The following is a 12,612-nucleotide window of genomic DNA, read 5'->3' as shown; positions in this document are numbered from 1 at the left end:
TGTTTCAAATGCATACCTCCCTTAGAAAGTTATTCAGTTGATCCTCATGAAAGTCCTGAACTGTAAGAACCTTAACGGCAACATTCTGCATTCCATGATTGAATAAATAAGAAGATGCATCACCTTTACTTTCAAGTCAAACAAAAATGGGACAAAGAACCATGTAAGAAACACGAAGAAGAATGTGGATTTCTTTGAATATGATAGAGAGATTGGTCCAGGAACTAAACCATAAATTACTCTCATCAAGTTAGTTATCAGAATAATATTTCCAGAGAAGTTCCCTGCATTAAACACTTGCCTATATAATTCAATTGTCTTCAGTAAAATTAAATTACTATCTTAAAAGAAATGTATGCCACGCATGCGAAACGTCATTTTCAAATTAAACTACACTCGCTCTTTTCAAATCTCACGTGGCCACTTCATTCCCCCGCTATCTCCCTCAATTTCCCCACTCTCACCTCTCTGTCTCTCTTGAAGCAAAAAAGAAGAAGAAATCGAAAAATAAAAAACTCTTTTATGTTTTTTCAATCCATCTTCCATTTTCTTTTTAATAAGAAAATCCATATTTACTAATATTCCCATTTTTCTATTTTTCAAATGAATGAGTTCGGACTCCGAAAGCGTCAGCTCCAACACTCGTACTTTCAGCCCAAACCCTAACCAAGGACTCCAAAATTACCAAACTGTCACTATGCGGGAACCTCCTAAATCTAGGAAAATCTAATGACTTACAGTCAACTATTGCACAGTATATGAAATGGGAAGCAAATAGTGAACCAAAATGTCCATGCTTATGCAGTAAACCAGAAAGATAAATTGAAAACTTTCCAAGAGTGTGCATTTTACCTGGGGAAGGCCTCCCATATTTGTATTATTGGTTACTCATCCCTTTGTTTACAAGCCACAATCGACCAACAATTTCTATCGCTACCTGTACTCTGAAACCAACACAAATATAACTAGGAAACAATATAAGGAATAAGAAAAAATGAACTTACCTGTATACATCATTAAATGTTTCCCTATAAGGAGGTGATATTATATCTTTGATGGCCACAACCTGTATGACAGAGAAAAATGCAACCGATACAGTCTGTTACAATTAAAAGGAGAAAAAAGATTTGTGGCTGCACCGATATTCTAGTACATTATGAACGACTGCCTATGTACCCAAAAAGTCAGATTGGGATCAAGCCACTACGTAGTTCTTTTTAATTAACCAAGTTACTAAAGGTCATAAATTTCATATTTAACAAAGTATTATTGAACTTCGTCTCAAATCGTTTCTGGTTGGTGCATTTAAAAAAATTTAAATACACAATCAATGTATATTCTTGTTACATCTCGTACTACAACAAGAGACAACGTTCTGTCAATACTTCAGTTACATTTGAAATTGAAATCCTTTAGTGACTTGGTTAATAAAAAATAAATGACAAGCCATAATTAATAAAAAGGATGCTAAAACAAATTGACACCCATATTAGGAAGTTGTTCTCCATGAAAAAACAAATGAGATACAATAAAAAAAAGGCTTTTCATAAACTATCAAAACATGCCACACATGTGGTCAAAAAAAAAATAAACATCTATATATATCCGCAAATATATGCACATGATTAGGTGTAAGTTTTAGGTTATAGGTTATAGGTTATAAGTTATAAGTTATAGGTTACAGGCTACATCAAGTTATGAGTTTTCAAGCATTGACTCACATATGTAGACTGAAATATGAAAAGCAGTCTTACCATTCTGGCACTAAATGAAAATATGAAGTTTCAATCCACAAAAAGAAGGAAGTAATAATTCAGAAGTTATTTAGGAAACAAGAGTAGGACAATGCAATAAACAATACCAGCTGTAATGAAGTTTTTTTTTTTTTTTCATTAAAAAGGGCATATATTAACATCTTAGAAGATAACACCAAATCTGAAGTTTTTTTTTTTTTTTTTTATTGAATGGAATGAAAAGAAACAACAAAACCAATAGCTCAATGCCTGCTATCAGAAGTTTACATCAATTAATCTTTGGTCTTTAAAGGTCCTTTCACCATTTCAAGGGGTGTACTTAGAAAGTAAAAGGCTCTCAAATTTTTGCCAAAAAAGCGATGGTCCCTGTTGTCCTCTAAATTAGTATATTGAACAATACATGTAAAAGTTCCCAAATGTCTAATGACTAGATGTGATGTAAAGACATGGGAGTGGTGGTAATTTCCTAGATAACCAAGCAATCTTACCTACACCACCAAGTCTAGGTTTTGACTACATGACTCCCTGTCCATAAATTGATGATGGATCCATCGGCAAGGATCTTTGAGTTACACCCAAGTTGACATTACCTTTGACGTCCTATAAATTTCAAAATGTACATCTCATGGTGTAGATCTAATTAGTAAACTCTAGATTTGAAAGATCTCTTTATATCTTAGCTTTTGTATTTTAGCTTACAAAGAGATCTCTAAGGCCATATGTGTGGATAGAGTTAATCAATAATGAGATTGGAATCTGCTGTATAGAGATGCCATATCCAGGTGAACTAACAGGGAATCTGCTACACTGCAGGAGAAATTACAGCAACTTGTGAATTTTCCAGAAGCTCAAATGTCACTTCCAAATATATGGTGTTTGAACTCCTATAAACTTGACTTATTGTCACATGACAGTAATACCCATATTCCAATAGCCCTTTTTCTGTTGAGAAACCAGTTCAACAATCAAATTGTATAATAAAACTTATAAGGAAAAAGCCAATATAAAGGAACTAAAGTAGCCAAAAACATTGTTCTTGCAGTAACACCTCACTTGCATGTCCACAAAATAGAATTTTTGCAGTACAAACTCTGCCCAAGTGGTACACATGAAAACTACATACATTGCACGATATGATAAGGTTCTCAACAAATGAATAGCACATGATACAAATTACCTGTTCAACCATGGTGAAGCAGGGATTCATCTAACATTTCAAAAATTGAAAACTAATCAGTAGATCAAGAAAATCCAAACCTTTCAAAAGGCAAAGTGAAGACTGGGCCATAGCAAAGAGACTGGAGTACCCTCAAGCATATGTAGAGGAAAAAGCTGAAAACACTGGCCTCTATTCACAATAACATGAGGCACCAAAAGCCAATTATAGCTTATTGGAAGCCAGGCATGAACCTAGTGGAACAATAAATAGGAGAAAATCATGACAAAAAGTTGTCAAAGAGACACCAGAGCATAAAAATTATGTTGTACCACTTGATGTCACTCAAATTTTACCAACATGCGCATAAATGTCCATAACTATTCCACAACATTTAATTTGACACAGTTCTAGAATGCTTATAGGGATGACTGTCAATCACCTTGACCAAAAGTGAACATTTACCACTTACCCTCAAACACCATTCAACGGACCCTGATACATTACTTGAAAGAAGAAAACAACCTGTGACTTTATGAGAGTTTATCTAATTCCAACAGATATCCTTCTGCAATGACTATCACCAGAATCTGCCTCATGAAATTTTTGATGATCCCCTCATGAAGATCCAACCAAGATCCTAAAGCCGCAAACACCAAACAGTATGAAACAGAGGATCTTGATCTGATTGGTTCCTACATACTTTTCACTATAGGTGACACATGCATAATTTTTTTATATATAAACAGATTTTGCATAATCAAATCTCAGCTGGACTAGTCTGGTGGCAGTTGTTGCATGCCTTCTGATTGGTACAATCAGCAGCAATGTGGCCCAGCTTGTAGCAGTTGTCGTAGAGCTTGGTGTCAAAAGCGGGTAAGACAGGCACATTTGGACAGTCTCTTGCAAAATGCCCTGGTAGGAGAATCTAACAGTAGGAATGCTGTGAACATGCATCTACAAATGCCAATGACAGCCCACCTCTTACTGCTACAACACAAGCTCCAACCCACATAATCAAAGCAGAACAACCCTCTGCTCAGCTATATCCACACAAAACATTCCTTATTGAGCCATTTCATCAAACAATTAGCATGCATGAATTATAAGAGATATTATACAAGGGACTTTTTAGTTTTTACAAGTGTACCATTGTTTAGTGACCTAATAAAATGATGATATTATGGTCTATGCACCAAAAATCTAAAAAGGGCTAAAAATCTGAATGGCAGAACAAAATCTGAGAGAGTGAAACAGAGAGAGAGAAATATAACCCTAATCTCAACAAAAAATAAAGAAAATGAGGTCGTAGGAGAGAGCAACAGAGAGGAAGAGATCGAAACTGCAGGGAGGAGCAGCAGATTCCTTCGATTTCAAGACATCAAACATGTGCGAATGACAGATCTGTGCTGATTCGAGTTCAAAAATTGTATTAAAAAAAATTACAAAAGAAAACTTCAAAAGGAAATCATACCTATGGAGAGGAGCCTCGGATTCCTTCAGTGCTTCACGGCTGCTACAATGGAGGTCCAAGAAAAATGATGATATGAGGGAGATAGAAGAGACGGCGGAGATGCATTGGAAAGAGAGAGGGAGGAGATTGAGAAAGATGGGGCAGAGATCGGGAGAGAGGGAGGGTTTAGGGAACGGAGAGAGAGACGACGGAGATGCATTGGAGAGAGAGAGGGAGGAGATTGCGCAAGATGAGGCAGAGATCGGGAGAGGGAGGGTTTAGGGAACGGAGAGAGAGAGAGAGAGAGAGAGAGAGAGAGAGAGAGAGAGAGGAAGATGAGACAGAGGAAAATGAAGGGCTCTTGGGCGCGCGCTGTTTTGGGCGCGCGCCCATTTTTGGGCGAGACCATGGAAGGTGCTCTGTGGGCCCTACCATGATGTATGTGTTTCATCCATTCTGTTCATCTATTTTTAAAGATCATTTTATAGTTTTACGCAAAAAATTAGAGGGATATAAATCTCAAGTGGTCGACACCACATGAGAACAATAGTGATTGGATATCCACCATTAAAATCCTCATAAGGCCCACTGTACTGTTTATTTGACATCCAATCTGTTGCTTTGGTCATACAGGACCAGATGAAGGGAAAAAACAAAAATCAGCTTGATCCAAAACTTTTATGGCTACCTAAAAGTTTTTAATGGTCGATGCTCATTCAACAATGTTTCCTTTAATATGGTCCACTTGAGATTTGGATATATCTCATTTTTGGTCTCATATTGTAAAATTATCTGTAAAAATATATGGACGACATGGATGAAACACATACATCATGGTGGGGGCCACAGACCACCGACCACCAGTAATTGGATGGTGTCAAGGGGAGTACTGTCGAGGCACTATAAATTATAGTGCTTCTGATTGTATTTAGACACTTAGAAGGTCCAATCGGTTGATCTCAACCGTCTATTAAGTTCAGAACACATTTTCTGGGCTACCTTGAAAAATATTTAAACTGAACAAGTAATATAATCTATGATTAATTTGGCCTTTTTCTCTAACCATCCTTTTTCCAAGACATGGATAGGATGCTTTCAATTGGCTAACAAAAGTGATTCTTTAGACTCATAAGCAATCCATGATGGTCCCTAAAAATTTGATGAATCAAATTATTGATCGGACCTACTTTTTTGTAAATGATCTTGACCGTCCATTTTTAAGACCATTGATCAAATCCTTTTTTTTTAGTTAGATCAGTATGATTTATTCATGGTAGCCTATGAAATATCAGTTGGACCTAATAAACAGTCTAAATCAATGGATTGTACTCACAAATTTCCTAATACAACTAGGAGAACTGTAGAGCACTGTAAATAGTGCTATAAGAGCATCGGAGCATTTTCTCAATTGCTATTATAGGTTAGGAAGTAGAGAAATGATTTGATACACCGGCTCTATCGAAGTTATGAAACAACATCTTCTTTTCCATCAACCTGTCAAATAGGTAAAATAAATGTGGGCCACACCATGGTGGTCATCTGATATGAAATCAGGTGAATCCAAACATAGATCGGGGAAATAACGTCAAATATCAATGGACAACCATTGTTGTGACATAACTTACATGTGTGGAGCTTTCTATGAGTGGAATGGCTAGATTTTCATAATAAATTATTATCATTGTGTGGGACACATTTTGTGCGGATAGGATTTACTAGATATGTGATAGAATGGAGGAAAAAGTTATATCATAACTTATGATCAGCAACGAGGTCTGATATTTTGCTTCGATCATGTAAACCTAGTTGATTGCGTCCAACGAAAGCTATGATCGAACTGTTGGTAAAAGAGGAGCAAACCCCGATACCAAATGGTTTTAGGATCATCGCCTCAGCGTATGTAGAGAAAGGTGAGATGGGGAAGGCGGTGGAATATATGAAGAGGGCGATTTCGGTATTTCTAGGGAATGATGGAGGCCAAACAATAGGGTGGTTTCCACTTCCAGTGTGTTGGGTGACGAAGGTGATGCTGAAGGGACAAAAGCTTTCGTGCGTTTGTTGAGTGTTGTAATTCCAATGAATAGAGAGACGTATCATGCATTAATCAAGGTGAATGTCAGAGCAGAGAAGGATTGCATCTACCAAGATGTCCTGGTACGTAATTTATTTATTTATTTGTTTTTTTTTCAAATTTTTCAAAAAAAAATTTTGTAAAAAAAATCTGAAGCGATCCGAATAGTGCCCCATCCGATCCGACTCGGTTTTCCTGATCGAGTCGGACTTGGATCGGATCAGGACATGTATACTTCGGGTCGGTTCGAGGCCGGCGACCCAAACTCGGTCCCGGTTCGGATCGAGTTCGGGTTAAGCCATTGAGATTTCGGATCTGATTGGGTTCGACTCGGACCGATGTCCAGCTCTAGTATTAACTTATAAACAGGTTGGATATCAAATAAACATCGTGGCGGGCCCTAAGAAGGTTTCAATAGTGGGTGTCACTATCCCACTCGTTTCTATGGTGGGTCCACTTGAACTTTGGATCTGCCCTGTTAGTCAGATGCACCATTCCATGGTGGGCCATGAGCTTAAAAATAAAGTCAATCCATGACTTGGGTGGGCCACACCACATACTATAGTTGAGAGGGTTACCCTCCCATTAAAACATTCATAATCATTTATTAGGCCCACCTAAATGTGGTTCATAGATCCAGCCCATTCATTATGTGTGTCCCACTTGGATGAGGAGTCAGACCAAGTTTCATACACATCTAAAACTCATGTGGGCCCCACCAAAAGCTTTTATATGTTTTAGGGATGTCTTCGCATAGTTTTAGATGCTATGGCCCACCTAAGTTTTGTATACAACTGATTTTTGGACTTAAAGGGGATACATCAAATGCATGGTGTTGATGTTCTACATACATCATGGTGGGGCGCACAGATTAACCTCATGGGAAATTCCCATGAGGTGACCTTATAGTACCATTTCACTATTTAGGTAACTCCTTCATGGGTGTTACTCTTACCGTGTAGGGCCCACCTTGATATATTTTATGTATATTGACACCGTCTATATATTTTTCCATCATATTTTAGGATGTAATTTCAAATCACAAGAACTCAATAATCTCAGGTGGGCCATACCAATCAAAACAATGATGAATAACTATTAAAAACCTTTTGAAGGCCACAAAAGTTTTGGATCAATTTGATCTTTGTAGTTTACATTCATCTAGATCTTCTTTACATTATCAACAAGTTGGATTGCAAATAAACATTACAAAAACCTTACGATGGACTCTTTATAATTTTTAATGGCGAGATCCTATATTGGTCCGCTTAAGATTTAATATCAATTTTTTAATCTCACTTTTGTTATATAACTTTTCAATTTTTCTCGTCAAAATGCAAAATCTAGTTTTCTATTTTAAAAAATATATTTTTTTCAATTTGTCAAATTTTTCACAATTTTATTTAATTTTTTAAAATTTCTTTTTCAAAATATCATTTTTTTTATCGAAATCTTGTTATATAACTTTTTAATTTTTTTGTCAAAATACAAAATCTAGTTTTCTATTTTAAAAAATATTTTTTTTTCAATTTGTCAAAATTTTTACAATTTTATTTAATTTTTTAAATTTTCTTTTTCAAAATATCATTTTTTTTAATCGAAATCTTGTTATATAAGTTTTTAATTTTTTTGTCAAAATACAAAATCTAGTTTTCTTTTAAAAAAAATATTTTCTTTTTTACAATTTGTCAAAATTTTCACAATTTTGTTTAATTTTTTATATTTTCGTTTTCAAAATATCATTTTTTTTATCGAAATCTTTTTTTTTTTTCAAAGTTATCAACATTATTCAAAGTTCTTAATTTTTTTTTCAAAATCTAGATTTTTATAAAATCACAGTTTTTTTTTTTTCAAAATTTAAATTTTTCTTAAACATTGTTAATTATTTTTTCTAAGCTTCTTAACTATTTTTTTTTTTCGAATTTCATAAATTTTTTATTGTTTTGATCTGAGCATTAGAGACGGTTTAAGACCGTCTCTAATGCAGGCAGTCTTTGACGGTGTGAAATGACCGCTATAAGAACGGAGACGGTCATTAACAGTCTCTAATAGAGACGGTCTTTGACAGTCTCTTATAGAGACGGTCTTTGACAGTCTCTTATAGAGACGGTCTTTAACAGGGATAAAAGACGGCTAAGGACCGTCTCTAATAGAGACGGTCTTTGACCATCTCAAATTACAAGTAAAAGACGGCCAATGACCGTCTCTAATGCAGACGGCCACTGACCGTCTCAGATGATCGCATATAAGACAGTCAACGACCGTCTCAGATGACCCATATAAGACGGTCAACAACCGTCTTAAATGATTTGTGGACGTTCAAATTTTTAAGACAATATTAAGGACGGTCAGGGGCTGTCTAAAATTTTAGAGACGGTTTACAGCCGTCTCTAAAGCGTCTTTAAACCCAGCAATTTTAGAGACGGTCCAGAACCGTCTCTAAATCCGTCCTTTTTTTCCATTTTTCACGTAGTGCATCTAACAAGTGGTCTCCTATATAGTTATGGTTTACATTCAACATAAAATAGATGAAAGATATAAACGATTTCAGATTGGGTATCATCAAGCCAAAAGTCCCCTATATGGGCTCAGGTTGTTGTAGCTAAGTCAGTTTTTTTTTTTCCTTGTATATGATAAAGATCTTCTTTACTGGTCAATGTCCTTTTCATTTGCTTGCTTTCATTGGACAAATAGGTTCATTAAATATGGATGTTTTTGCCATTTCGGTCCTTTCTTTCATTGTTTTTTTTTCCTTGTTATCTATAGTCTTATACTAGCATACTATTTTACTATGTTAAAGTGAATGTACTAGTACGCACTATTCATACTCTTGTATTATTGTTCCAAGTGTGTACATTTACTCTTTTTTCTCTTTTTTTAAGAGGTAACTTTAAATTTTTCTCTTTTTTTGAGAGGTAACTTAATTTTTTCATTTGAGCAACTTTTACTTCTTTTCCTGCAGCCTTGGTATGCACATGGTATTGCTACGCACAGCTGAGAATGTGGACACAATCTGGACCCATTTTTTAAAATGTCATATTCATGTGGCTTATATTTTCATTGGGTGTAAGTAAGTGGTGTTTAAAAATCTGGACGCGATCTGGACCCATTTTTGTGGGCAGTTTGGTCAAATTGGTCCAACCAATGAAGTCAACATAGTGTCATATTTGAATTAAATATAAATACAAAAATGGGAAAAAAGATCCTAGATAGAAAAAAATCCTATATAGTCTTATGCTAAAGTGTATTCATCTCACTTCCATGCTTAAACTTTTAATTACTCCCTAGGCTGATTAGAGGGGCACTGACCTTAGATTGTACAGGTTTGGGTACGTTTAGAAAGAAGAGATGACAAAGGAGTAACCCTTGGGGAGATGTGGCTAGATGAGCATCCCCTGTTTTGGGTCAGTTTTTTTTTTTTTTTCATTTTCTTTTCTATATGGGCTGACCTTAGACTGTACATGTTTTTTTTTTTTCCTTTTTCTTTTTCTTTTTCTTTCATATATGAGCACATCTCACTTTACATATGCATGCGGCTCATTCGATGAGTGGATTGGCTTCAGTCAGGGCACTTACACAGTGCAGCCAGCCTAGACCCAAATCTCACACCTATGTTTCTACACTCACACATATGGAGTTTGTTGCATAGGGATGAAAATGCAGTGAACGTTCAACCTTCAGATGATTCTAGTTTTAACACCATAAAACTTTTTATGTGGCTAATCCGTGAAGGTTTCCATGATAATGTGAGACACATCTCCACTGTTTTTTATTTTATTTTTTATGATTGGTCAGCTTGAGCTTTGGATCGGCATCATTTGCTTCTTTGGATTGGTATCATTTCTGCAGTCATCCCGTAATAGGAGCTGGAAAATGGATAAACAACCTAGATATGCAACGAGGATATTCCTACGGCGGGTGCCACATGCAATCTGCTTCCAAGCATAATCATCATCAAACATCAACAAGTACCAGCATCATCCAAACATAATCATCATCATTACCATTGTCGTCGTTGTCACCATCTGGGCATCATCGTTACCATTTGGGCAGCATCATCAGGGCATCATAAATCACCATCCTCATTTGCCTGTCAGCATCATCATCACTATTTGAGCCTCATCATTTAGGCATAATGCCTTTGTTTCAACTTTCAAAAGTGGCACCCAAAAACATAAATAACACAAAAATGGGCAGAAATCTTATGTAACTGTTCTTATGTGGCAACCAAGCAGGCACTAGAGTATTTCAGAGTAATGAATTACATTACATTAGAATGGATTGTCAAACTGTCAACAAATAAGAAACACTTACGGAATTACGATATTCTCTTTAACACATTTGCAGGGATTAAAACTACATAAAAAGAAAAAAAAAGAAAAAAGAAAAAAGAAAAAGAAAAGAAAAGAAAAGAAAAAGACATTCAAAATCATCATCACCATCTGAGCCTCATTCCCCAAAAAATTGGGGTCAGCCACAAAACCATTCAAATATCAATAAATGTGAACTGGAAGGACCAACAAGAACCTCTAAGTGACTTCGGCATTCCCCTGAGATTTTAAAGGGTGTTTTATGTTTTTAAGCATTTATTTATTTTATGAACATATGATATGGGTTTTTTTTTTTTGAAAAAAAAAAAAAAAAAAACCTTTTTAACTCATTTTTCTTTTCTTGTTTTGTTGGTGGCTGTGCTTCAGGGATTCAAGCATTTGAAATGATGGCAATTGCTGTGGTAGGGAACAACCTCATATGTTTATACTAATATGGAATGGTTAAGAGAACTAAAATAGTCAACAGAAGAAGATCATCACCAAGGGAAATCTCTTTCTTGGAAAGTTCTGGACTACCACTAGTTTATGTCTATTGTATATAAGAGGTATATCTTGATATACTTGAATTTCTCAAAATTGTTAAACTATCTCTCTCTTAATTATTGTTAATCTCTCTCTGTTAAAATTGTTAAAACCTTTATCTATCTATTTATGTTTCTTTCTTTCAGTTGTAAAAAATAAAAAAATAAAAAATTGTCTAATCTATCTAATCTATCTACAGGTAAATTAAAATTACTAGCAACAAAACCATTTAAGATAACTTCATACTAATCAAATTAGAACTGCATCACTCTCTCTCTCTCTCTATCTATCTATCTATCTAGCTAGCTAGCTACCCTCTCTATCTATCTATCTATCTATCTAGCTAGCTAGCTACCTATCTACCTGACTTCAGCAACAAAACTATCTATGATGACTGCTATTAATGGATGTGTCTTATGCATTTTATCTTAAGATTAGACAGTTGGTTATTTGTTCCCATTGTCATTAAAATTTCATGTTCTTTTGTTTCAAATGGTGGAATAATTGATAGTGCAAGTGATGAGATTTGAGTTGAAAAGCAAGTGGTGAGATTTTATAAGATTTGAGTTAATGCAGTTCTAAGTCTGATCCAGTTCTTATTTTCACTTGACAGAGACATTCTAACACCTAATTATCATCGGGGTTGTTTATTAATTATAGATTTATTTTTTACTATCTGAACTTCTTCTTCTTCTTCTTTTTTTGCCACCTGAACTTGAGCGGTGCAAAGTCAAGAGCAGAGGAAGCTCTATTCACCGTTTGAGCTCTGTAAGTGGCTTTTGTTACCATTCTTTTTGGAAATTTGGCTGCTTTTTATTCTGTTAGATTGGATATTTTTGTGCTTGTTTGGATCCCCCACAAATTGTGAACATGACCTGATTTTACTATGATGGTCCTGTCAGGTTATTAAACCAAGTGTTTGGGGGGGGGGGGGGGGTGGTTGAAAATGCAACAGTGATTGCAAAATGGGCACAACAACATGAAAAGATGGCCGTTATCAGTGCTGCATAAGTTTAGCATCATATGTTCAGTTTGCATGCTATCTTGAGCAGCAAAACACGGAGATCTGCAAGATGAAGAATAAGGAATAGCGCCCAACTATAGCCTATGGCCTTGGAACGTATCGATGGCTTAAGGAAGATGTAACCACTAAGCCGTTTAAGATTGGTGTTCATCCAGAATTTCCAAATCAACCATGATATTGTGCAGAGAAGTTACAGCAAAGAACAAGTTTGGACATACCAATGGACAGTCGATTGTGAGGATTTCTCTTGTTCCCTTCAAGTGCGGGATATGGGAAGGAACAACATCGCGGTAAGTGTTTT

General features: G+C 35.6%; 1 protein-coding gene across 5 annotated transcripts in view; it reads left to right on the top strand.

The window, feature by feature from the left end:
• LOC131246134 (dynamin-related protein 12A-like) overlaps window positions 1-11,848 on the top strand; it is a 47,169-nt gene extending 35,321 nt beyond the window's left edge. For 3 of the 5 annotated variants that reach the window (XM_058246029.1, XM_058246028.1, XM_058246022.1), the window contains one exon: window positions 11,799-11,848. In XM_058246029.1, coding sequence (XP_058102012.1) covers window positions 11,799-11,807 — 9 coding nt within the window. In that variant the 3' untranslated portion in view covers window positions 11,808-11,848. Of the gene's footprint in view, window positions 1-11,131; window positions 11,424-11,798 lie in introns of those variants that run through there. The other 2 variants (XM_058246026.1, XM_058246023.1) reach the window with 1 other exon arrangement.
• The last annotated feature ends 764 nt before the right edge of the window (window positions 11,849-12,612 follow it).

This window comes from Magnolia sinica, chromosome 5 (genome assembly GCF_029962835.1).
Source record: "Magnolia sinica isolate HGM2019 chromosome 5, MsV1, whole genome shotgun sequence".
Taxonomy (NCBI): domain Eukaryota; kingdom Viridiplantae; phylum Streptophyta; class Magnoliopsida; order Magnoliales; family Magnoliaceae; genus Magnolia; species Magnolia sinica.
The sequence above is the reverse complement of the archived record's forward strand: the minus strand, read 5'-3'. Positions and strand labels throughout refer to the sequence as shown.